The sequence below is a fragment of the Tetrao urogallus genome (genome assembly GCF_951394365.1).
Source record: "Tetrao urogallus genome assembly, chromosome: 5".
Taxonomy (NCBI): domain Eukaryota; kingdom Metazoa; phylum Chordata; class Aves; order Galliformes; family Phasianidae; genus Tetrao; species Tetrao urogallus.
The window spans coordinates 9,204,167-9,229,631 of record NC_136818.1 but is presented as its reverse complement, the minus strand read 5'-3'; the positions used below and the strand labels follow the sequence as shown (position 1 = coordinate 9,229,631).

At 55.6% G+C, this 25,465-nt stretch overlaps 4 protein-coding genes across 4 annotated transcripts in view; 1 reads left to right on the top strand and 3 right to left on the bottom strand.

Annotated features, from left to right (window-relative positions):
- EIF2B3 (eukaryotic translation initiation factor 2B subunit gamma) overlaps window positions 1-552 on the bottom strand; it is a gene marked incomplete at both ends in the record, with an annotated part of 92,139 nt that extends 91,587 nt beyond the window's left edge. Inside the window, one exon of the mRNA XM_079535714.1 lies at window positions 405-552. Within this exon, the coding sequence (XP_079391840.1) occupies window positions 405-552 (148 nt within the window). The remainder of the gene's footprint in view (window positions 1-404) is intronic.
- A 715-nt stretch (window positions 553-1,267) lies between these two features.
- LOC306946711 (E3 ubiquitin-protein ligase HECTD3-like) lies at window positions 1,268-7,616 on the bottom strand (the record flags this gene model as incomplete). The annotated part of the gene is made up of 21 exons (XM_079535812.1): window positions 1,268-1,349; window positions 1,450-1,521; window positions 1,593-1,674; window positions 1,803-1,871; window positions 2,034-2,163; window positions 2,288-2,494; window positions 2,577-2,666; window positions 2,809-2,928; window positions 3,011-3,114; window positions 3,267-3,331; window positions 3,435-3,487; window positions 3,576-3,758; window positions 4,024-4,105; window positions 4,321-4,486; window positions 4,607-4,689; window positions 5,586-5,699; window positions 5,892-6,007; window positions 6,237-6,372; window positions 6,707-6,799; window positions 7,053-7,213; window positions 7,305-7,616. The coding sequence occupies 21 exons, from the start codon at window positions 7,614-7,616 to the stop codon at window positions 1,268-1,270; spliced, it is 2,520 nt and encodes an 839-aa protein (XP_079391938.1).
- A 3,230-nt stretch (window positions 7,617-10,846) lies between these two features.
- HECTD3 (HECT domain E3 ubiquitin protein ligase 3) lies at window positions 10,847-21,537 on the bottom strand (the record flags this gene model as incomplete). Its single annotated transcript, XM_079535998.1, has 21 exons — window positions 10,847-10,954; window positions 11,212-11,283; window positions 11,400-11,481; window positions 11,700-11,774; window positions 12,031-12,160; window positions 12,488-12,694; window positions 13,064-13,153; window positions 13,507-13,626; window positions 13,949-14,052; window positions 14,463-14,527; window positions 14,863-14,915; window positions 15,564-15,746; window positions 16,666-16,747; window positions 17,213-17,378; window positions 17,736-17,818; window positions 18,276-18,389; window positions 18,676-18,791; window positions 19,241-19,376; window positions 19,678-19,770; window positions 20,428-20,588; window positions 21,217-21,537. The coding sequence occupies 21 exons, from the start codon at window positions 21,535-21,537 to the stop codon at window positions 10,870-10,872; spliced, it is 2,538 nt and encodes an 845-aa protein (XP_079392124.1). The 3' UTR covers window positions 10,847-10,869.
- A 174-nt stretch (window positions 21,538-21,711) lies between these two features.
- Window positions 21,712-24,976, top strand: UROD (uroporphyrinogen decarboxylase; the record flags this gene model as incomplete). The annotated part of the gene is given in 12 exon segments (XM_079535653.1): window positions 21,712-21,769; window positions 21,772-21,821; window positions 21,824-21,879; window positions 22,544-22,656; window positions 22,743-22,822; window positions 23,101-23,163; window positions 23,259-23,456; window positions 23,665-23,826; window positions 23,966-24,103; window positions 24,299-24,399; window positions 24,602-24,668; window positions 24,805-24,976. Coding segments are annotated over 12 exon segments (1,251 nt in total). The 3' UTR covers window positions 24,970-24,976.
- Between the last annotated feature and the right edge of the window lie 489 nt (window positions 24,977-25,465).

Here is a 25,465-nt window from a genome sequence, read left to right as displayed (position 1 = left end):
GCCCTCTGCAGCAATGACTAACTGCCTCACACAGGGCAGATAACCCTGAACTTCAGGCCAAACTGGAACAACGCACCAGGAGCCATCCAAGAGAGCTGACGTGCAGCTCACACCACTGTTATTAATGACTCACAGAAATAAATGCAGAGAAGACTTCTGATTAACAACATCAGCAAAGACGCCAAAGTTAGGAAAAGTGTATGGATGAGGAGAGCCTTGGTGGGGGGCCAGAGGAGGATGACAAGGGGTGAGAAGGGAGCATGCACAGAAACGTAGCCTGTAGCTGAAAGGCACGACGCTGGGAACAGCGGCTCCAGTCGCAGGTGGAAGAACGACTGACGGAGGTGGTGCCAGGAAGGCAGCAGGGCCGCCTGCCCTCTTCCCCACCCCGGGCTCCGCCTCACCTTCGAAGCCGGCGCGCTCCAAGAGGTTCAGCGGGTACCAGAGCAGGGGGCGGTTGCCCACCGGCAGCAGCGGTTTCGGGACGCTGGAGGTGAGGTCCGTCATGCGGGAGCCGCCTCCAGCCGCCATCACCACGGCCTGGAACTCCATCTGCCACACAGAAACGGCATCACTCACCCACGGCAGCACCGGACCGAGCCGGGGTTACACCGGTTCGCTTCAGCCCGGCCCGATTGTACCCCTCTCGGCTGCTCGGAAGCGTGCGCGGCCTTCTCTCCCGCCGCCGCACCGCTCCCGCCCGGCCCCGCCGTTACCTCCGCTCCGCCGGCGCCCAGCACCTCTCTGACAGAACCACAATGGCGGCGCCGGCGCGCAGTGCGCATGCGTCCGGAGAGCCGAGCGCATCGATGTCGGAGAGCGGCGGGAGAGCGCCGATCGGATCGATCACCTCCCAGCTTGGCGGCCGGGTCAGCGAAAGGAGCACCGAGGGGCGGAGCGCGGGATCACCGAGCCGTGGATTGCAGTTTGGCTGCGGGGAGGCACAGCGCCCCCGTGCGGCCTGGAGTGGAACTGCACAGTAGGGAGGCTGCGGGATGCAATGCAGGGAGTGGTCTGTAGGGGGACAATTTCCAGGAGGGGAGAGGAGGAGGGGGGGGGGTTATCTCCAGCCAGGCAGCCGGAAACCACAATCTGGTTGCATTGAGATGGGAGGGAACCAGTGAACCCAAAGGATCACGGAGACAAGAGGATAAGAATTAAGAGTGGGGGTGCTCCCATGGCCGGGAAAAGGACAACACACACAGCCCCCGCAAGGCGCTCTCCACACCACAGACACAACTGTGACCAATTAGTGGTTTTATTGCCACTAGTCCCAGGTGTTCTTGTCAGTGTCGATGGACATGCAGTTATACACGGCGAAGCGCAGCAGCTCCTCACATGTCTTGACCCTGAGGGCAAGACACCGGGTTAGGGCTGGGGCTGTCCCTGAACTTTCCCACTGCCCCCATGGTGGGGAGGCTGAGCGTCCTCATCCCCAGGCAAACTCACGAGGAATATTTGGGCAAGAACAAGGAGCAGGAGCATGTGGAGGCCTCAGGCATCATGTCCAACCGCTCAGGGCTTGGGAGAAAGGAGAGATGGGTCAGGGGTCTGCATGGCAGGACCACAGCCTGCAGGACAGCCAGACTCACATGGACCGGTCTGGGTAGATGGTGAGCTGAACAGGGAGGCGGCTGCGGCCAGTGATGAACTTGAGGAATCGGCTGAGGTCCTCTGAGAAAGGACAGGGAACAGAGCTGGGGTCACCTTCAGAGCTGGGAAAGCTAAGGGACACTCCCAGGGGAAAAAGTGACCCTGCAGGCCCGGCCCAGTGGGTGAAGAGCAGAACAGTGATTGCTCACCACTGGTGAAGTTCTTGAGGGCATCCCAGAATTGCTGGACGCGAGTACTGTCAAAGTCCTCAAAGGTGACTGTATCAAGGAACACAAAGGGGCTTTGTGAGTAGAGCTCCACAAAGGACAGCAAGGTGGGGTGCTAGGGTGCAGGATGGCTACTCGTCTCCACACAGGACAGGATGCAGGTGGAGGATGAGCAGCAGCCATGAGCACAGCTTAATGCTGCCCGCTACTTACTGAACTTCTTCAGCTCATCCACCGTCACCTCAGGGTTCCCACAGACCTTCCTCTCCAGCTGCTGCCAGGTGAGTAGGTCCAGCACAGCCTGGGGCACCACACGGAGCAGCCCGGCACGAATAGCTGCCACCTGAGGAGAGCCATGTCACTGCAGCAGGCCCCCAACCCACTGTGAACAACCAGGCCAAACAGAGAGTACCTGGAGGACCTGACAAGCAATCCATCCCCTTGCATGGCCGGGACCGTGGCGTTACCTGCTCCTTGCTCTCCTCCAGCCGAGCCTTCTGCACCAGACGGATGAACTCTTTGCGGTCCTCAAAGCGCACCACGGTGCTGCTACCCTTTGGGATCAGCTCCACCACACGCTGGTCGCTCCGTACCATTGTGTAGGTCAGCTCCTTGCCAAACATAAAGTTGAAGGCCTCCCTGTCCACTTCCTCCAGCATCTCCAGCAGCTTCACCTGCCAGCCAAAGGGACAACGCTGTCACAGCAGAGCTGGAGGCAGCCATGGGAGCACAGGGCACGGTCCCAACCCTGCTCACCAGCTCCACATCCACAGCAGCAAAGTCCTTGCTCCAGATGACCTCCTCTCCTGACAGCTGCTTCCACACCAGACTGGGCAGAGCCAGGACCTGCAGAGGGGTTGGAGATGTGCCCACCCCAGCACCAGCTGAGGATGATCCAGCCAAGGGACATGGTGGCAGGGAAACCGGTGGCATGGATTTGACCCACATCAAAACTGTTTGCCAGCCAGGCAGGCAGTGCCACGCTCACCAGAATCTCCTTGCTTCTCAGGGCTGCTCCCATGAGCTGTCCAATCCACTCGTACTTAGGGAAGTCCTTGCAGGAGGGGTTGGGGACGTACATGTCCCTGGTGTCGCTGCTGCTGTTACCCTGTGGGGGGGAGGCACTGAGATCTAATTCAGCCTCTGCCCAGAGTCTGCTGTGAGGATGCTGCTGGGCTGGGGTGCCAAACCTGGTTGGATGTGCGCACAAAGAAGGGCAGTGGCACGGGGACATCACCAGAACTGGGACACAGCTCCTCTGAGATGTCTGTCAGGCAGTCCCGAAAACCCCCGCCTGCAAAGGAGAAGAGGTTGCAGTGTGGGACACAGTGAACCTGCAGGATTTGACTACCTGCACCTCCACCCATGGGGCACATGTGCAGAGCAGGGCACCATTACAACAGAGACCCCCAAACTCTGCTCAGGGAGGGACAGGAGAGCTCTCACCGTTATCAATGACGCCCTCCGTAGTGAAGTCACACTCCCACCACTGGCTGTGGGTCTGAGGCCACCTGTGGGGAAGCAACAGCCCTGTGCAAACCTCCTCCGAGAGGAGCAGAAGCACTGATCACCTGCATCCTGCTCCAGGGAGGTGACACGAAGCTGAAAACCCACCTGTAGTTTAGGAGATGATTGTTGGTTTTAGAAGGCTTCAGGTTTTCATACACCTGCAGAAGAACATGATGGAGGAGGATGGAGAGGCAGCGATGCTGAAAGATGCCAAATTATCAAGCACTCGATTTGATGCTGCTGTACCTGGGTGAAGACTGTGTTCCGGCCACTAGGGTCCAGCTCAGGGTGAGCCCGGTGCTCACGGGCCAGCTGCCGGTTGATGAGCAGCTTTGGCAGTATGCAAGGTGGGCTGCTCTCCGAGCTCTGCAGGCAATGGGTGATGAGGGTTTTGCCCAGCTTGCACAGCTGCAGGAACGGCTTCATGCCCTAATGGAGAATACGCAACGGGGTGAGAGGCCTGATCCTGCACCACGTGCCCCCTTTTTCCCTCCTCAGCATCACAGGGGATGCTCAGCTCCCCCATCCCTCCAGCAACAGCTGAAGTACAGAACAGCAGAGTGAGCCCTGCTCTGTCTTCCTTGGCTCAAAGAAAAGTGCAGAGAAAATGGGGACATGTCCCAGGGCACCCAGCCCAGCCCAGGATGCTATGGTCCAACCAACATCATCTCAAAGGAGCCCAGAGAATGCTCACCCTCAGCACACTGAAGCTGCTGTCACTCTCATCGGAGATAGGGATCAGGTACCCCAGGACACTGTCCAGGAGCTGGATGAACCTGAAGACCAGGGAGGAGAAGGTGAGGATGCTGTGTAGGGTCTCCAAGCCCCACAACAAGCACAGTACCCCCAGGCACTGAAAGCAGCTATGCTTGAATGGGGAACCACAAGGCAAAGTCCATATCACACACAGGAAAGGAGCCAGCAGGTTTTAAGCACGACACATGCTGGAGGCCAGAGCATTGTTCTTCCTGTTGCTGTCCCCATGCTGTACCTCTGGATAACTATGGCCCTGTGGTACAGTACATCCGCGTCCACCCCTTCCAGCAGCGGGTAGCGCACCAGCTGGGCTGCCTGAAACATGTCTGCGTTGAGGCTCAAGTCCCTCTCCCAGAAGGACTTGAACTTAATCCCTCGCAGCCGGACGTTGTACCCTTGTTCTGCCAGGGAAGGACAGCAGTGCTGTAGGTGCATACCAGCTTTTCCTCCCATGGCCCCACAAAGCAGCTGGTGGGGCAGGGAAAAAGCCAGAGATGGCTTCACCCCATGTGTGAGCTCACCTCGGCACTCCAAGATGCGGATCTCCAGTACTGGCATGTGGGTCTTCATGTCACGTAGGATGCATACATCCTGATAGCTGTTCCTGCAGGCAGCACGGATTAATGGCAAGGCTGCAGGGCACAGCCCTGGTGAAGACAAAGCTGGGTTCCCACCAAGGGCATGCCAGCATCCTAAAGTCCTCAGTGGCAAAAGCCCCTAAGGCTCACCAGGGCTGCAGCAGGAGGGGATGGAGCAGAGAGGAGTGGCTGCCCACAACATAGAGGACGTCCTGAAGGAGGTGGGAACCGCATCCATAGAAGAGCCAGGAAAGAGCACAGAGTCAGCAAAGACAAAGTAGGGCAGGAAGTCAAAGTGGCCATGAGCGGCTGCTTCAGCACAGACGTTGGAGCAGAGCTGGCCACATAAATAAGAGTGAGGCACAGCGAGGGTGGTCCGTTTTTGGAGGAAGCAGTGATTTGAGAGAACGAGTGAGTCGGTTTGTGATTCACTGGTGTTTCCGAAGCCTCTGCCAAGGTCCCTGCAAAGACCGATGGGTATGCAGGGAAAAACAACTGCGGCTGCCGGCATGCAGAGTGGAGACAGCTCCTGCTGCCAGGAAAGGGACCTCGATGGTCTCACAGGTGTTTCTTCAAACAGAAATCATCCAAAAAGTACAAACAGGCGAGTCATGGGGGAGGAGGAGAAGGAAACACTCACACTTCTGGGTGCCCATCTCAAGAAAGACACTATGAGGATGCAGGGCAGATGGGGAGGTAAAGCACTGCAGCTACAGCATGGCAGAGGTGCTCAGAAAGCACTCAGGCAGCAGCAGCGGTGCACCCCCAGAGGCAAGAAAGAGGAGGAATGCCCTCCAAAACCCCTAGCTGGGAGGAAGCCGCAGCTCAGCTGACACAGCATAGATGAAGCTCAGAAGCAGAAATGAAGGTGCTGGGCTGGCAGGTGGAGTTGGGCCGAGGCTGCTCCTCTCTCGTTACTCACTCGTTGATTAAGACAGTTCTCAGGTGCTGCAGCCTGTTGGCTGGCCCTCCATACACAGCCACCCGCCTGGGGACGTAGGAGTTGATGCATGCGTTCAGCATCAGCCACAGCTTCCTGGGGACAAGAGCACGATGCAGCACTGTCCTCCCATCCCGAGCTGCTCAGAGATGCCCCCAGAGGCGTCCCAGAGGCTGTGTCCTCCAGGAGCCTCCACCTCGAGCTGCAGCCCAGGGAAAGCTGCGCTCGAGAGGAAAACTATGTCCCTGCCACAACCACCACCAGGGAAGGGACATCCTCAGGTCTCACTTGATGACGCTGCCTTTTTTCATGTGGAGCCGCACCCAGTGCTGCCCAGGGGACCCATTGCTCTCCCAGTAGGTGTCTCCCTGGTTGTCTGTCAGGTGGGTTACTTTGAAGTCATCCTGGAAGAGCGCAACGAGCAGAGGGAGGAAGCTGAGCACCTTTGGGCAAACCACAGCCATGCCCAGGATGGTTTCTCTGCAGATGCCCATCTCCTGGCAGCTTCACTAAAACAGCAGAGACCACCACTGTCCCTTCCTCTCATGGAGGTGATTCTCCCTGCAGCTGTGGGATGCTTGGGCACACTGTGCCACAGCAGAGTGTAGGGAACAATGGAGCCCCACAACGCACCAGCTGTGAGGAGACCTCTATGCTGTTGAGGTGGTCCTTAAAGCAGTCCTTGCAGTGTTGATCCCTCTCGGTGATGTCATACAGGAAGCGCCCCAGCTCCATGTCCTGCTCATAGCTCCAATTTGGAGGCATCGACCTACGGGGAATCCGTGCTAACAGAATGAGAAGACCACGCTGTGCCCCAAACCCACCCATCAGCACCGTGGCCCAAATCAAGGCAGCCCCAGCATCCTGCTGTCAGCACACAGGATGGTCCCGAGCAGCTGCATCTCCACTACTATGCCAGGTGTTTATGGCCACCCCAGCCCAGCAGGAATAGTACTACGCAGTTGCTCCAACAGGCCCTGGAGCAAAGGCCATCGCGGGGTGGCACTGATGCAGAAGGCATCAGCCATCACCTGCCCTCCCAGCCCTGCAGACATGGTCTCCCCCAGGGCACTGTGGTACCACTCCACGAGCTGTGCTTGTACCGAAGCTTCTGCACCACAGCCTCGTCCGGCTCGACTGACACGGGCTTCTCTCCCAACTGCATGGTGTATGTCAGGTCCACCACTTGTTCCCAGCTAAATGAAGGGATCACGTAAAGGAAAATGGAGGGTCAGTGCTTGGTTTACCTATGTGATTCCTGCCTTAGCCCGGTGTAGAGGTGCCAGCAGTGCCCAAGGGCTGTGGGAACAGCACTGGGAGGACTGGTGTCACTCCATAGACTCATGGGATAGCAGGGATGGCTGTCTGGGGGAGCCAAGGGGTTAGAATGGTTGGGTCCCTCTCTAGGTCTCACTGCACGGCAGCGGGATGCAGCTGTGTGGGCCTTACCTAGCCACAGGTTTGTAATCCGTTCCAAAGGTCTGGTGTTGCTGCTGGATCTTCTCCACCGGATCCACCGGCACCAACTTATCTCCCCCATCTCCAAACCGCTGCGCCAGGACCCAGCCCTCCTCCAGCTCATGACAGACCCCGTTCTCCTCCAGGTGCTCCTAAAGCACACCCGGCCCGAAGTGACACATCCCGCCCCCGAAGCGGGCACGGAACCGACAGCGGTGCCCCCGGCCGCCGCCCCGCCGTTACCTTGCGGAGCTTCACCCACAGCCCCGCGCTGTTTCGGTACTCCTCGCCCGTAGCGCGGAGGCAGCCGCCCTTCCGCACCTCGATGGTGGCCCGCTTGGAGCCCCGCGCCGGCCCGGGGCCGTCCCAGACGCTGAGCAGGCTGCGGGACGAGGCGGCGGCCGCGGGGTCCTTGCAGATCTTGTACTGCACCTCGCGGGGCACGTAGCACAGCGCGGCGGGCAGCGGCCGGGCGCGGCGGAAGCACTCGCTGCACTGCAGCAGGAACCGCAGCCGGCCCAGCACCTGGTGCGTGGCCTCCTCGCCCGCCCGCATCGCGCTCCGCACCTCCGAGCCGCGCACCGCACACCTCCCGCACCGCGACGCCCCCTCCGCCCGGCTCCGGGAACCCCGGCCGCCGCCGCCGCCGCCTCCGCCCGCTGCCGCCCTCGGCTCCGCCTCCGGTCCCCGGGGCCGCCGTCATCGCCCCACCCGCGGCCGCCGTGCCGGGAAGCGGCCGCGTTCCTCCTGTCGCCCCCGCACCGCCCGGCCCCGAGCCCGACAAGCAGGCCGGACGCCGGGAAAAGCTCCGTCTCGTCGGGGAAGAGAGGCTGCTGGGGTCACGCTACAGGGGAAAGTAAGGGGTGGGCAAGGCGCTGCCCACGGAGGCTCGTACCACGGATTCCCGCCCCGGGGCAGCTGTAACTCTGAACTCGGTCACCTCGCGATGATTCACATCGTGGTTCAGGCGCTTATCACATACCGGGGTGAGGTGGTGGGGAGCTATCAGCCTCACCCTGCGCTGCACGGAGCTCCCTGGGCTGGACACACAACATCTGCGTTCAGCAGAGGCTGGCAGAGCTCAAAGGTCTCCTCCTGAGCTGCCTACTATCACAGCAGGGCATAGTCCAGCTCCATCCCTGCCTGCGATAACATCAGCCCTGGGGCGTCACCCAATAGCAGCAGCTCCAGGGCCGGGCTCTTCTGGCCCCAGGACCACACTCTGCTTCTCTTCCAGCTCATGACATCCCTCTCCAGCACCGTATAACACAACAGCACTACACAGATCCCTCAGCAGACACATCAATAGAAGCAGCGCCAGGGGTTGGTTAGTTCATTTTATTTTAGTAGGGACAGACAGCTCCCATCTGCCTATTTATAGCTTGTCATACTTCAGGGTAGTAGTGGAAGAACAAGAACAGCTAGTCTACACGTGCGTATTAATCACCTGAAGCTATCCTAGGACAATTCAGCAAGCTGAAATCTGGGGGAAGAGAGGGGTTCCTCAGAGATGTCACAGCACTGATCCCCCCTGCTCTTTCTTCCCTGCACACCTATATAGCCAGCTGTAGACATAGCCTCTGCCCAGTAACATCTCAGGATGTTCCTGGCCCAAACACTGACCTCAACCAAATCCAGTCTCAGCAATAGAAGGGGAATGCTCTGGCTCCTGCTCACAGCTCTCTGTGCTACTCATGAAAGTGCCCCTGGCCTCCTGCTATAATGGGCACACTGCCATAGCACAGGGCCTGTCCATCCCCACAGATGTCACCTCACTGTCAAGTCCTCCATAATAAAAACCTAGATGCACCTGTCCACGCCCTGCAATAAAGTACTAGAGTTCATCTTTCCTTCTTCAAGTTCCCTAGGTAAACGACCCACCCTCCTGCTGGCCTCTCTCACTGCTAAGCAGGCAAAGTCAGAGAAAGCAGCATGGATTCCACCCCATCAGCATCCAGAAAGGACTTAGGATGGCCCACTTCAAACCCCATCTCACCCTGCTGCTCTTTTAGTGTGATGCTGAAGATTTCTTCTCCAGCACTCCTGCCCGTGGCCAAGGCAGCAGGTCAGAGCCTTTCCACCAGCTCACTCATGATGACTTAAAAGCAAACACGCTGGGCTGTGACTCAGCCACCAAAGCAGAAGGGTATCACGCACTGCCCCGTCCCTGTGCATACTTTACTGCTGCAATCAGCTGCAAAGTCATAGAGCTCAGTTTTGAGATAACTCTAGGATTTACAAAAAAAACCCCTCCAGCAGACAGGGCTTAGCACCCAGCACATCATGTGTGGAAGGCTCTGCCGCAGGCCAGGGCTGCCAAAATGGAATTTCCTACTCGCCCTACGCTCTTTCCACTCACCGCAATGCAAGGAGACCTCAAGCCTGGGCTCTGCTGATCCTACATTCCTTTCAGTGCAGCCCCTCAGCAGTTCTGGGAATAATGGCAGTTTCCAAGAAAACTGGTAAGTGGAATGACTTCATTTACAACCAGGAGCAATTTCTGAACGACAGATTCCAACAGAAGAGAGTAAGGCATGATGTGCTCAGACACGATAAATCTTAACTCACAGCACTGGCCCCACTCCAGCACAAGTGACTCAGTGGCTCTCACTAGTGATGGACCAGCAGCTCTCAGACTGAAGATGAAGCTGGGGTGTAAAAGCAGACTGTCATGGGCAGCTCACAGTGCTAGGCAAGCACCAGCCCTGCCCAGGGCTGGAAAAAATCCAAGAATGGTTTGATGTCGTAAAGCTTTTGTTGCCCACTGCCTGGTCACATACTGACCTGCTCCAAACTCAGAAACACACAGATCTTCTCTTCTTCTTCCTGGGGTGAAGGCTGTCTCCCCCAACACCTCCACCTCTCCTCCCATGGCAGACAGGAGCAGAGGCCAGTGCTGCTCTGCCTGATACTGCTCCCACCTCTGCTGTCTGGAAGAGCTTGGCCCTGCCTGCACATCTCCATGAGAACCGTAACAGATTAATTGTAACACAGGCTTTTAGGCTCAAAGAGCCTGGGAGAACAGCTGCTAGGCTACCAGCATGCCCTGGGCAGAATGCAGAATCAGAAGACTATAGAGAGGGAGAAAAGCAAATCATTCCCATCTCCTGCAGGGGAGCAGCTCCCCCAGCAGTTGCTGCTGTGCAATGGTGCGGAGAACCATGGGTGGTCACAGGTTCTGTGACATAATAGCACCCCACAGCACCCACATTCTCACTGTGCAAGCCTGTCGTGACACCTGGTGGCCAAAGGCACCCCTGCAGCACCCACCACCGGTCTGCTTCACTTCTCAAGCCTAGATGAATGATCTCATGTCCATGACCTCATGGGAAAGCAGGAACAAAGCAAAGGAATGCAGTCAGGACACTTGGGCTAGGGCGCAGTGACCTCTGCACACCAAATGCTCTCAGCTGCAGCTCACAGTTCTTTGTCCCATACCACAACCTGCCATGCAACTCTGTAGCCCTACCCACTTCTGTTTGGAGCAGAGCACAGCACAGCCCGGGAAGAGCAAGAGTAAGTTATGGAGCTGCAATGGGAACACTGGGAGAAGAAACTCATTGCAAAAGCCTACCCGGCCTTTCTGATGAATGAGGGCTGGGAACAGGGTTTCATTACTGCAATAACATTTACACTCCAAGCCACTTCCAAATGTCTGTGTCCAAAGTGGTACTGGTTACCACTGCAGGAAGCCAGGCTTCAGACCTAGATGTTTATTATATATACATAACCTGGGGGAACAAGGGAGCTCTTCCCATTGTATGGTTTTGTCAAGTGATTGTCCATGCTGCTTGGTCAGGCTGCAACATCACTCCTCCCATGGACTCATGTCTGTGTCAATGGCCACGCAGTTGTAGGCCGCATAGCGTAACTTCTCTTCACATACCTTGGCTCTAGGGAGGGATGAGGGGAAAGAAAAAAAAAAAAAAAAGAAGGAGTTGCCATTTCTGCATCTGAGATGACAAGATGAAGACTATGCTTCAAAAGCTGCTCACAAAAATAAATAAATAAATAAATAAAATAAAATAAAAAAATCACAGTAGCCACACGATGCTGTTGCACAGTAAAGCAATGGGGCTCTGTGGGTCAGCATAGAGGCTGAGAGCCCAGACACAGAATCCCCCAGTGGCAGAGAAGCTGCAACACTTACGTGGCATAGTTGGGCAAAAAGAGGGTACTGGAGCAGGTGGATGACTCTGGCAATGCATCTGTTGTCTCAGAGCTTGAGGAAAGGTGACAAACTAGTTAGAATCAACAAACCAACAAGGAAGAAAAGAGCAGACCACAGATTCATTTGGTCCGTTAGCCTTGCAGTCTGTGAAAAAGAAACAGACTCACCCTAGTTTGTCAGGATAGATGTAGATCCGTGCTGGGAGGCGGCTTCTGCCAGTAACAAACCTGAGAAAGCGACTGCGATCCTCTGTGAAGGGAGAACAAAGGTATCAACAGATGCCAGGGCAATACGAGATCAAGCACAGCCACTTGCAGGTATCTCCTTTGTCCCAGCAGCTTGCTCTGCTTGGCTCCCATCTGTTCCCCGGGCAGCAACGAGGGTGGTTTCAATCCCTCAGTTCCCAGCCAGCGCTTAGGGGTTGTCACAGCATGAGGAGATGTGCAGTGGCAGAGCAAATCACTCACCATTGGTGAAGTTGTTGAGTGCTTCCCAGAAGTACTGAACACGGGTGTCCAGTGGCTCAAAGTCCTCAAAGCGAGCTGCCAGAGGATACAGAAAAGGAGTTTTAGAGATCTCAACTCCTCCTGGACAAATTAGAGCATGGCATCCCGTGCATATCCATGGACCCTTCCTGATCCTGCTAGTACTCAACTAAGGGCAAGAAGACCACAGACCCACTCTGTCATCATAATAAAAGCTAGTATGTGTCTCCCACAGCCCCCTTGGCCCAGCATGGAAGGAAGACAGTCATTCTGCTTTCAGGGAATGAGCTTTCAGCAGAGGGCCTTCACTTACTGAGTTTCTTCAGGGCATCAACTGTGACTTCAGGGTCTCCACAGACTTTCTTTTCCAGCTCCTGCCAAGTGAGGAGGTCAAGAACAGCTTGGGGTACTACCTTCAACAGCCCAGCTTGCATAGCCATGATCTGAAAAAGAAGCAAGGCAGGTGAGCAGTGTGTCTTGCCTACTTTCCCGGCTCAGGGTTGAGCCCAAGTGCTACTGAACTGAAGCCAAGTGACCGCTCCCATGCTCCATGGGACCAGCAGAGGGGAATAGGATCCCAGAGAAACGCATTCCAGTTCAATTAGGAAGCCTGTATTGGAGCTGGGAATAAAATTCTGTTTCTTATGTTGCCATCCACCACCCTAAAGGACTGTGTGCTATTGCACTAACGAGCACAGGGACATTAAGCACTACACATACTGGCCGTCTCTGGAAATTCAGTGGCCACTCACACTATGGAAGAGCATTACCTGCTCCTTGCTCTCCTCCAGTCGAGCTTTCTGTACCAGACGGATGAACTCCTTACGGTCCTCGTAGCGGACCACAGTGTTGCTGCCATTGGGAATCAGCTCCACCATGCGCTGGTCACTCAGCACTGTCGTGTAGGTCAGCTCATTCCCAAATTTGAACTCAAAAGTGTCTTTGTCCATCACTTCCATCACCTCCAGGAGTTTCACCTGCCCAGATGAGTGCTTGTTAGAGAGATGCCCAGTGGGCAGAAATATACCTGGTCCCCCATCATCTGCTTTCCCCAGACAGGGGCTAGAATGACCGAGACAACAGTGCAGCATGAGATATGCTGCCCTACAGCTGCACTTGCTGCTTTAGCAGACCTTGGGGCATTGCGTGTGCTGAAAGCGAGTCAGCACTGCTTTGTCTGTATCAGCTGTGAGATGTATTAAATGCTAATAATGCCCTCTCTGTGCATTTTTCGTCAACGCATCACTGGAAAATGCAAGTACAACACAGGAGCAAGTACACAAATCACAGTCTTGCAGAGCGTCACAAGGAATAGGCACAGGCACAGCCTTTCACCAGCCTCTCACCAGCACCGAGTCCACCGCAGCAAAGTCTTTGCTCCAGCTGACCTCCTCCCCTGTTAATTGTTTCCATACAAAGCCAGGAAGAGCCAAGACCTGAAGGAGAACGGCAGTTCTGCTGAGTTTGTGAGAAAGGAGATAGCCCCAAGGATAGAGATGGGGTTCAACCACGGTGGAGGTTCCACCACATTCCCTGTCTACATGCAGGGCTCATCAGGTACCTTGGCCTACACAGAACTGAGCAGAGACAAGACCCCTTCCCTCAGGTTCCCTGCAGCGTCTCACCAAATTCAGGCTGTGGGCTCTCAGCCCCAAACCCTGACAGACACCTTTTGTCCCAGTGCATGATCACAGGGACCTTCCCATGTTCCTGCTGAACAAGTGGCACAAGAGGACTGGCAATTCCCTTTGTGGCAAACCTCCACACAGAGATGGGGTTTAAAACTCACCAGAAACTCCTTGCCCCTCAGAGCTGCTCCCATGATCTGCCCAATCCACTCATACTTTGGGAAGTCTTTACAGGAGGGGTTGGGGACATACATGTCCCTGGCTTCTCCAGTGCTGTTACCCTACAAGCATAAGAGTCAACACTCAGCCCAGCATGAAGCACTACAAGCAGCTCTTGCAGTGACACTGGGAATTTTCCACAACAGAAGAGGGCTAAACCCCCCAATTTCCATGGCAATGTTCCTAGTGAGGCACTTATCAACTTGTCCTAAAACCAGATGTCACAAAGCAACATACTCAGTCCTTTGTAGTTAATGAGAAAAGGCTTTGGACTAGCAAAGATAAACATCTCAGACATGAAGGGGGATACGAACAGTTCTGCTTTGTCAGGCACAATTTTGGGCACTTTCCACTTTCTGCCTCAAGCATCCCAATCCACAGCACCTGGTTAGATGTGCGCACAAAGAAGGGCAGGGGCACAGGAGTGTCTGCTGAGCTGGGACACAGCTCCTCCGACATGTCTGCCAGGCTGTCCCGAAAACCACCACCTGCAATCCCAGAAGAATGGCATTTTTAGTGATAAAACTGCTTGTGTGCTGACTCTCAGGAGCACAGAAGCAAGATTAGGGGTTTTGATCCAACAAAGTCCAGAGCTAAATAGCAAACTCCTGTCACAGCCCTAATGCACCAGGGGAAACAAGATAATAGAAGTAACACCACTGCCTGGCCCATGTAGGACAGCCACTGTCAAAGCTGCTGCTAGTGACTAATGGAGGCCTGACACCAGTGTCAGCATGCAGTACTCCTCACGCACAGCACTGCAGAGGGTGGCAGGACAAGGTGACCTGCCTTCCCTTTCTCCTCCAGCAGCAATAACACCAGGAGCAAATGAGAGCCCCTGCAGCAACAACTGCACCGACAACCTCCAAGTCTGCCCCTTTGCCCACACATCCCCTACCTTGGTCAATGATTCCCTCTGCGATGAATTTGCACTCCCACCACTGGTCGTAACGCAGCGGCCACCTGTAGAAAACCAGGCAGGCCTGAATTGCTGGGGCTGCTCCGTGCACTCAGATCCAAGGAGAAACTGAGGAGGTAGCAGGCAGAGCAGGGAAGCCAGAGGCCTAGGGCATAGCAGCCTGGGCTTAAGACAACCTCAGTCTCAAGTCAGCAATCTCAGAAGGGAGGAAACACCTTGGGAGAACAGGCCCTCGTCCCATGTCTGAGCTGGCTCCTGACCTAGCAAACCCTCTCCAGAGGGCACAAAGGGCACACAGGTGCTTGCCAAACACCCTGCTGTTAAAGAGGACATGCTCCCAGTACTGCATGATCCCCTCCCTACACCCAATGTGGCTTACCTATAATCTAGAGGCTTTTCAAACTTGTCAGAGGGCTTCAGGCCTTCATACACCTGCAACAAGTAGAGATCAAAGCTGGTATCCCCTCTCCAGAAGAAATGGTGCCAACTGAAGACTGGAAATTGGAAGGAATCTCGTTTGTTTCAAACCCTTAAATATTGACTGAAGCTGACCCCTAAATGGCCTAGGGGCCCTTCACTTTTGAAAACATGACATAATTACAGTATTTTACACCACTTGCAGCTTCCCAGCTTCAGAGGTACACTGAATGCATTTGCACACTGAAAACTGTTTGTGCACACATTGAGCAATAGATCTTTTGGAGGCAGAGGGAGAACTACAAGAGGAATATTAGAATTGCTGTAATACCACAGGACTGCGTGCAGCTGCGTTATTATTGTCACAGAAGTCTCTACTGTCCTTTCAGTGTAATAAGATCGTTATGTTCTGCATTAGCAACGTGTCAACAACAAAGCCTAATACAGAACAAAGACATCAGCTCTGATATTCAGATATTCCTGGATAAGAGATCATCAGCACATGTAATTGTAGAGCCTAGGAGTCATGTAAAGCAGCCCTGAAGTCACCAGGTAACTCTAGCTCCCAAGCTCTTCCCTCCACCCACCTCCCCCTGGTTCATTTTGGTTTTAGGATGCTCCACTCTCCTCAAACCATGAGCTCCTCTCCAGGAGGAGAAATACCTGAGTGAAGACAGCATTCTTGCAGCTGGGATCCAAGGCAGGGTTGTCTCGGTGCTCCATAGCCAGACGTCGGTTGATGTAGAGCCGTGGCATGAAGTTGGGCTTGCTTGTCTCTGAATCCTTCAGACACTGTGTAATGAGAGCCGTGCGCCTCTTGGACAGCAACAAGAACTGCTTGATATGCTGCCAACAGGTAAGTTCTAAACGTCAGAAGTGTCCAGCGCCCAAAGCACATTACCTACTTCCTAGGTTCTCCCCAGAACCACAACCTCCCACACACAGCCACATTCTCCTCAACAGTATTTTCTCTAGCTGATCTTCTGTCTCCAAAGACTTTCCTTTCTGGCTTAAGAGACAGACCGAGCCCAATTCTCCCTCCATCAGCAGTCATCTGATACTCACACTCTAACGTTGCTTGGACTCTCCCTCACTTTCACCAGAACAAGAGTCTTACTATTCCTCCTACTTGTAATGAAACCAAGCTCTGCTAGACAAACAAGAATCCTTAAACACTCTGGGCTTTAGGCTAAGCTGGCACAGGGATTACAGTGTTCTATAGCACTAGGCCTGGAAGCACACAGAGTTGGACTACCCTAGCAGTGCCTGGCACATTCTGGGAGAGAATGTGAGGAAAACAGACAACTGGAAGGATGATTGAGTCTTACGAGAAAGACACGAATCAAAAGCCAGAAAGTAGTTACTGGTAAGAAGCCCTGCCATCCAGACACAGCCAGTTCAAAACTGCTGGCAGCAAGTGCGGGAACAGAGTGTGCTGGGCTGGGATCTACGAGGGGACGTATGCCCAGCTCACACACTCAGTGCAGCTACGCTCTGAGTCCTTTTTTGGGTGATGTGCTCTCACCCCCAGAGCCTTGGTTTCATTCTTCTTTTTACTGCATAGCTACAACATTTCCACATCAATGTTCTAGCAGGAAAACAGTCTCAAAACAATATCTCCTTTCACAGCTTTAATGAAAGGAGCTCAGCCAGGTATTTCCCTTGAGCTGCTTTAAAAGCAACAAGCGCTGCCTGTCTCCCTTGCCACAGCCCAAGTGCAATCACTCTGCCTCATTGAGGCCCCACAAGACACAGAGGAACTCACCTTGAGTTTGCTGAATGTGCCTACAGTGTGATCCCAGGCTGGCACCAAGTGATGCAAGACACTATCCAGGAGCTTGATGAACCTAAATCCCAAAGAAGAAGGTACTGCAACACCCTGAAGGGAAAGGGACCTTTACAAACCTATTCCAGGCCAGGCACTCCAGACACAAACAGAAAAGTAACAACTGATCCAAATACAAGTCACTGCTTTTTTAAATCTCAGAGCCTGTAGCACTAAATTCCCATTGCAGCAACTACACACCCCTTGCAAGGGACTCTGTGTGCATCTGCCCCCCTATATCCCCCACAACACAGATATGCTGAACCTGCAACACACAGAACATTGAACTTGAGCTGCAAGAGTCCTCTTAAAAACGTATGGAAGCTACCCAAGAAAACCTCTGCTATTTTCTCCAAGGCCCAGGATGCCCATTCCAGGTGGAGTCACTGAGCTTTGAGCTCCCAGCCATTACTTGCACTGCAGAGGGCACCAATCACTGCAGACAGCACCACCCCACCACACGCCCCCTTGCACTCCCATACAGTACCTCTGAATGAGCACTGCCCTCCGGTACAGCAGGTCAGGGTCTGTCCCTTCCAGGCGGGGGTAGCGTACTAAATTGGCCAGCTGGAACATGTCGGCACTGAGCCCCAGGTCCCTCTGTCGGGAGGATTTGATTTTGATGCCACGAAGGCGAACATCAATCCCATCATCTGCCAAAGGAAGACCACAGATAATACGCTAAGCCTACAAGAAAGTAAGCCTTCCAGCTACAGCACATCAGTACCATCTCCAAGTAGAAGCACTAGGAGCATGACCAGCTTCACCAGCTCTGGGGCTGAGCACTGAGTTTGGAAGACCTTTGTGCGGAAATGAGGAATTTAAAGAAGAGGAAAAAAAAAAAAACAACAAAATCAGAGGCAAGGAAAAGAAAAACAGGCTGAAAGCACAAGTCTTGCAAATCCTCAAGTTGCCCTGGAGTACTTGGCCAAGTACAAGCTGCAGAAATAAGCTCACTGTACAGTATCTCACAGGTGCATTATAGATGTGGCCATAACTCCTAGCCCTACCTCTGCACTCCACAATCCGGATCTCGATGACAGGCAGGTGTGTTGTCATGTCCTCAAGGACGCACACATCCCCAATGTAACTCCTGCAAGCACAGCACAGACAGAGGCTGCAGAGCTGTTCCCTTGCCCAACCTGTCAAAATTCATTCGGCTGCTTGTAAGGAAAAAGTTGCATCCTTTAGAACGGGAGGCTGCAGGAGAAACCCAGACCAGCAGTGCCACACAGCTCACACGAATGTCCAAACCTCCTGTTACCTCAGGCATAGGCAATGTCTTGTTCAATAAGATAGCACAGCTCTCTGAATTAACCCAGCCGTGCCAGTTGCTAACCGTCAGCAAGTCCCCCCATCTGAAAGGCCAGGATTGCAGGAACTGGGAAAGGGGTTTCAAAGTGTTAGACTGGAGAGATGGAAAATGCCTCTCCCAAGACCCTGAGCCGCTGAAGTGAGGCTGCAGTTGGCGTGACAGCCTGTAGTTGGGATGCCCAGTGCCTCAAGCCCTCGGAAGGGCCACACTACACTTCCCACCTCCATCCACTCACTCATCAATGCCAACATCGTTCAGTTTCTTCAGATTGTCCCCCTCACCCCCATACACGGCGACGCGCTTGGGCATGAAGTTCTCATCAGTGGTATCAACAGTCAGCAGGAGCTTCCTGCAAAAGGAAACAAGAAATGAAGAGAGAGCTCTGCTTCTGAACAACCACCACTGCTCCTCCCTCACGGCCTGGCCACACCTGTACCAAGCACATGCAGATGGCACTGAGACCCCCAGGTACCTGTGACAACACTGGCTAAGAGCTGCTCAAACCCAAAGCCAGAGCACAGGACAAGGAGCAGGGAGGGCACGGTAACCTAGGGCCACAATGGACTCATGCACAGCGCAGGGGCTGCAGTGCCCATCCCAGCAGTGAGCCAGCACACAAGGGAGAGATGCCTCACTTGACAATGGTGCCTTTCTTCATGTTGAGCCGCACCCAGTGCTGGCCCTGCGACCCATCGCTCTCCCAGTACGTGTCAGCATGGCTGTCCGTCAGACACGACACATTGAAGTCTTCCTGGAAAAGGGCAGTGAATGAGGAGAAAGTCAGAGAGGGATAGGATTGTTTCTCCTTAGTGGCTACTTTTGTCATGAATCACAGAGCCAGAGGGTATCAAACTGGCCCGTTCCTATTTGCTGGCCTCAGGGTAGACACGGGGAGCACAGACAGCAGAAGACGCTGGGGCTGGCCTGCTAAGGTGCTGTGATGTCACACGCATAAGAGCATGAAACCCTCCCTAAAATAAGCTTAGCAGCTAGCATTAGCATTGACTTCACAGACCACAGCTTGCACAGTTCATCCAGGGGCTGCATTGCCCTTCCAAGACTCCACCTTATCCCCCACATCCACATAACACAGACCAGACCATCCCAGAGTAGGACAGCACACCCACCACGCACACTCCCCAGCCCCATGGCACAGCAGGGTTGATCAAGCCCTGTCCCTTTACCCTACAAACTACTCACCGTGTAGGATGAGACATCAATACTGTCCACATACTGCTTGACGCTGCCCAAGTTCTCATCCTCCTTCCCAATATGATCATACAAGAAATGCACTAGGTCTTCATCGCATTCGTAAGTCCATGTTGGAGGCACAAACCTACCAGGACAAAGAGGTTAATGATCTTAGAGACCCAGGGACAGCAAGGCTGTATCAACCCCTGCCAGGTGAATGGGTCAGGACATGGGTAGGCCCATGTCTGCCTTGATCTTCATCTTGTTTTCTGGTTCATGCTGACTTATCTAGGACAAGACTGTGTTAAGCAGAGCTCAGCTTCTCCACTGCCTGTCTTGCTCCACACCTCAGTTTACAAGAGATGGCTGTCTGAGCAGCAAGGGAGAGAAAGCAGCTGGTACCCACCCACAGCTGAAGTGTGCAGACACCATGAAACAGCTCCTACCGAAGCTTCTCTACTGCAGCTTCATCCTGGTCCATGGGCTTGGGTTTTGCTCCCAGGCGCAGGGAGTAAGTCAGATCCACCACTTGCTCCCACCTGAAACAAGATGGATTGAGAGAATCCCAGGGGAAAAAAAGCAGGTACTCGAAAAGTAGCTGGAAGGGGAAGATTCGGGTCTAAAGCCACACCACATTTCATCCTCCATCATATCCTTATCACATGCCTGTTCTGTTCACAGTCTTTACTTCTTCCAGTCAATAGCCCTAGCTGCATTGGTGAAAATGACCGAGCAGAACTGAGTAACTCCATGTCTGGGTTCCCTATTGCGTCACTTTAATATAAGAAACAGCCAAGCAGGCTGGGACTTTTCAGTCCAAAACACAAAGAACCGAGGGAAAACACATCAAAATCTCAAGCAGCACAATATGAGCAGATGAGAACTTCTCTGCTCTCACACATGCAAGGAACCGAGACATCAAATAAAGACAGTAGGCTCAGATTACAAATAAGCTCAAGGCTCTAAAATAGGGATCTCAGATTTAAGGCTTCTCCAGCTTCTCACTGTGGGCAGCAAAACCTTGATTTCTTTTCTAAGTCAGACTCTGGAGACAGATTTTGAGGTTTCCTGCGTATTGCACCTTTCCCAGATACAAGGAATGCAAGATGCTAGACACAGGCTTATAAAGCAGCCTGGGAATCATATCACTTTCCACAACCTATGTGGAAGGGTAGATGTGAGCCACAACCCCATACCTGATCACAGGTTTGTAATCAACCCCAAACAACTGCTGCTGCCTCTGGATCCTCTCTGTGGACTCAACTGGGACCAGTCTGTCCCCTCCTTCTGCATGCTTACACACCAGGACCCAGCCTTCCTCCAGATCACAGCCACTCTTGTACTCTTCCAGCTGCTCCTGTAGGGGAAAATACATCCTGTAAGGAACCCCTGGATCTCTACAACTCCTTGAAGGAGGTTGTGGTAAGGCGGAGGTTGGGCTCTCCTGCCAGGTAACAGCAATTAGATGAAAGGCAGTAGCCTCTAAGTCTCCCCAGGAAAGGTTCAGGCTGGATATTAAGAACAATTTCTGCTCTTAAAGAGCAGCGATGCAGCGGCACAGCTGCACAGGGAGGTGATGGGGTCACCGTACCCAGAGGCGTTCCACAACCGTGGGGATGCGCTCACTGGGCACGCAGGGGTGGGGTCGGACTGGGCGATCTCAGAGATCTTTTCCGTCCTGAATGACGGCACGATTCCACAGGCACGAACCCGCACGCAAGGCCCCGGGCCTCACGGCGTCGCCAAGGCCTGCGCCCGAAAGGGACGGGGGCACGGGGCGGCGATAGGAGCGACGAAGCAGGGAGGGAGGCGGCCGGAGGACAACCGGAGGCGGCGGGGGTGGGGGGGAGAAGCGAGGCGCCGACAGGGGTCGGCCCTCCACCCTAGCTCCGGGCGCCGGGCCCCTCCGCAGCCACCGCGGGCCCCAAGCCGCCCTCCGCCCCGCGTTCGGCCCGGCGCCCCGCCACGCAGCGCGGGGCCGTTACCTTGCTGAGCTTCACCCACAGCCCCGCGCCGTTGCAGTACTCCTCGCCCGTAGCGCGGAGGCAGCCGCCCTTCCGCACCTCGATGGTGGCTCGCGCCGCCCGCTTGGAGCCCCGCGCCGGCCCGGGGCCGTCCCAGACGCTGAGCAGGCTGCGGGACGAGGCGGCGGCCGCGGGGTCCTTGCAGATCTTGTACTGCACCTCGCGGGGCACGTAGCACAGCGCGGCGGGCAGCGGCCGGGCGCTGCGGAAGCACTCGCTGCACTGCAGCAGGAACCGCAGCCGGCCCAGCACCTGGTGCGGAGCCTCTCCGCCCGCCCGCATCGCGCTCCGCTCCTCCGAGCCGCGCACCGGCGTCAGGAGTGAGGGAAGGTGGGGGGGTGGTCGGTGCTCGCGGCTTTACGGCAAACCCCGCCCGCCGCCGAGGCAAGATGGCGGCGCCCGCGGGCAAGATGGCGGCGCCCACGAACTGTACGGAAAAGCGGGGAGCGAAGCAAGATGGCGGCGCACGGAGGGATGAGGGCGGGGCAAGATGGCGGCGCCCGTGCGGCGCACGGAGGGGTGGAGTTACGGTGAGATGGCGGCGACCGCGGGGCGGGGCGAGGCGGGGCGGGGACGAGGGCGGGGCGGGAAGCGACGCGGGATGGAGGGCGGCGAGCGGCTCCTGTAAGTTACCGGGCGCGGGGTTACCCCGTGGTGCCTGCGCGTGGGGCTCGGGCGCCTGTCACCGGGGTGGCCCCGGGGTTCCTCGCGCGGTCAGCTGTGCGCGGCACTGCGATCCCGCGCTGCGGACAGAGGGGTGGCACCGGAATCAGCGACCCTGAGCGCCGTGCTGCGGCACCGAGCTGGAGACACCCGGGGCGGCCCTGAGGGCGCTGATCCCAGCACCGCTGCGGCCCCGCTCTGGAGGTGTTGGGGTCTGTCCTCTGGCTGCCTCCCATCGCGGCAGGGCTGAGCCCTGCACGACCCCCACGTGCGTCCCCTCCTTGGGGCCCAGCTCAGGAGCAGGCTGGGGACGTGTGGCGTGTGAGCCCAGATAGCGCCGGGTCCTGCAGGCCCCCAGCCTCCCCCTACGGGAGCAGCTGCTGCCAGTGATAACATAATCTCGCAGAGCCCCGGGCCAGGCATCGCCTGTCCCCTAGCAGGGCCCTGCTGCCCCGGAAGAGGCCCTGGCGGGTAACAGAGGCAGCGTTTGTCACCATGGTCCCAGCTTGGAGCAAACTCTTCCCTGCAGCCGTTGGCCGGGGAGCCACCGGCCCTGCCCCAGGGACCTTCTGGGCTGCTCAGCGCCCTTCATGATGACGAGCCCTGTCTGCTGTCCCTCCTGCAGCCCCAAGGGCTTCCCCAAGCTGAAGAATGACACGTTCCTGCGTGCGGCACGCGGCGAGGAGACGGAGCACACCCCAGTGTGGTGCATGCGGCAGGCGGGACGCTACCTGCCTGGTGAGTGAGGGGTGGTGTACAGGGCTGGGGGCTGGGGGCAATGGAAAGCCAGCACACTGCTTGTCACCATGGCTGGTTCCTTGCAGAGTTTCGGGAGACCCGGGCCGCTCAGGATTTCTTTGACACTTGCCGGAGTCCCAAATTGTGCTGTGAGCTGACGTTGCAGGTGATTGTTCTCTGGAGGGGCTGTGTCCCATTTCCTCTCTTGGGACAGAGGTGGAAGAAACTTTAGGCCTGGCCCTTAGCCTCAAGTGACTCAGTAAGTTGTGCAGCCCAAAACCTGACTCAAGGTCCCCAAGTTGATCCACGGAGCGACCCCCAGCATCAGATAGGGCCCTGACCCACCCTGGGGATCCCACTGCACCCCACGTGTGTGCCCAGCCCTCACAGGAAGAGGGACTCAAACCCTCACCCACTCTACATTTTTCTCTCCACTATCCACAGCCACTCAGACGATTCCCCCTGGATGCTGCTATAATTTTCTCTGACATCTTGGTGGTGCCCCAGGTGAGTCACAGTCAATGGTGGGGAGCAATGACTGGGTATGGGGCTGGATCCAGAACTGCCATATTCCTGCCTCTTCCATTCTGCCTTGTCGCCAGGCACTGGGCATGGAGGTTGTCATGGTCCCCGGCAAAGGACCCATGTTTCCAGAGCCCCTGAAAGAGGTGGAGGATCTACTGAAACTACGGCAGAAAGTGGACGTGACTGCAGAACTGGGTTATGTCTTCCAGGCTATCACACTGACACGGCACAGCCTGGAGGGCAAGGTGCCCCTCATCGGCTTCTCCGGGGCACCTGTAAGTGATATGGGTCTACAAAGTGGGCTTTCCTGCTCTTCCCTCTGGAGTAATGCTGGTCTTGGCACCTCCAGAGCTGCAAGGACCAGCTTGTAGGCAGGGAACGTGTAGGGCTGCTGCTCGTGCACACAAGTCCTTCTTCAGCACCGATCCCACAGCCAACCCTTCACATGTTTTCCATCTCACCCTGCTCCTCTCCTTCCTGCAGTGGACGCTTATGTCCTACATGGTTGAAGGGGGTGGCTCTGCTACAATGGCAAAGGCCAAAAGCTGGCTGTACCGTCACCCTGAAGCAAGCCACCGACTGCTACGGCTGCTGACTGATGTTGTCACTGACTACCTCGTGGGGCAGGTGGCTGCTGGAGCACAGGTGTGTCCTGGGGCGTGGGGACAGGTCCTAGCAGGAGGGCAGGGACTGGGGACAAGAAGCAGAGGGGTCCAGCTTGTGGGATGAGGGACCGAGGCACTGCATGGTACCTGCAGCTCACCCGGCCCTTTTTATCCAACAGGCGCTCCAACTGTTTGAGTCCCATGCAGGGCATTTAGGCCCAGAACAGTTTCAGGAGTTCGCCCTGCCATACATCCGAGACATCGCCCGGGATGTTAAGAGCAAGCTGAAAGCAGAGGCACTGCCACTGGTGCCCATGGTAAATCCAAGCTGCCTGGGATGTCCCTGTTTCCTGGGAGTGCATGGAGGATTATGGCTGAGGGGGAGGCTGGGAGAGGGTACAAAGGACTGCTACCAAGTTAGCAGTGTGACAGTGTCTGTACCCGTGTCTCTCATTGTCCCTGGCATCTGGATTCCATCCCCTGGAGTTACTGCCCATCTCCTCCTTCCCCAGATTGTCTTTGCGAAGGATGCACACTACGCACTGCGTGATTTGGCACAAGCTGGCTACGAGGTTGTCGGTCTTGACTGGACCATCCAGCCCCAGGAAGCTCGGTAAGAGTCTGGCACAGCACTCTTACTTTGTCTGGCTGCCCTGCTGCATCGCAGGCCTGGAATTTTCTGGTGCAGAGGAGGGGATGCCAGGCTCCAGTGCTGTGTGAAGCTCACAGCAGCCAGGAGCTGCTCTAGGGGTCCTACAGCTGCCCCTGATCTCTGCATTACACACAGCAACTCACCTGTTTCCTCCCTGCTCCAGTGCACAGGTAGGGAAAGGTGTCACCCTGCAAGGAAACCTGGATCCCTGTGCTCTCTATGCACCCAAGGTGAGCCATGGGCCTCCTGCCCCCATTTCCCCTCTTGTGACCTTGGCTCATGTCCCAGGCTGATGGGGGCAGGACTGGTGGGGACAGGTGTATCAACCTGCTGAGACTGATACATGGTCTCCTGTGACATCTACAGGAGAAGATTGGCGAGCTGGTGAAGAAAATGCTGGAGAGCTTTGGAACCCAACGCTACATTGCCAACCTGGGTCACGGCCTCTACCCAGACATGAACCCTGAGCACGTGGGTGCCTTTGTGGAGGCTGTGCATGCTCATTCCCGCCACATCAATAAACATGGCTGAGCCTGGGGACAGGACTTCAGGTTGTGCACAACTACCCTGAATATGTTTTTGTCACAGGGTAGCTTGCTCCAGGTTGTGATGCAGCATTAAACTAGCACCTTCTCCACAGCACCTGCATGGCTCTAGCTGGGAGTAGGGAATGAGCCTTGGAAAAGATTAGCATGTGAGGTCAAGGAGACCCTGATCCCCATCCTGCTGGTGAGGGGACACTGATGGGGAAGCAGGGATACCAAGGAAGCAGGGTTGCTGTTCCTTTGCAGTCTATGCATTGTTATGCTATGTACCTGCAAGAGGGGATGTGCTCAGAGTGCAATGGCCATCTCCTGGCACTAGGGATGCACTCAGCCCTGCCAGGGGAGAAGGAGTGCCTAAAGCTGGCACTTTCAAGGGGAGCTCAGGGCTTATATCCCATGCCACCCTGGGCTCAGCATGAGCACTGCCAAAGCCCTCAACAACCAGTGCTACAGCCCTGCTCAGGTGGAAATGGGCAGCATGA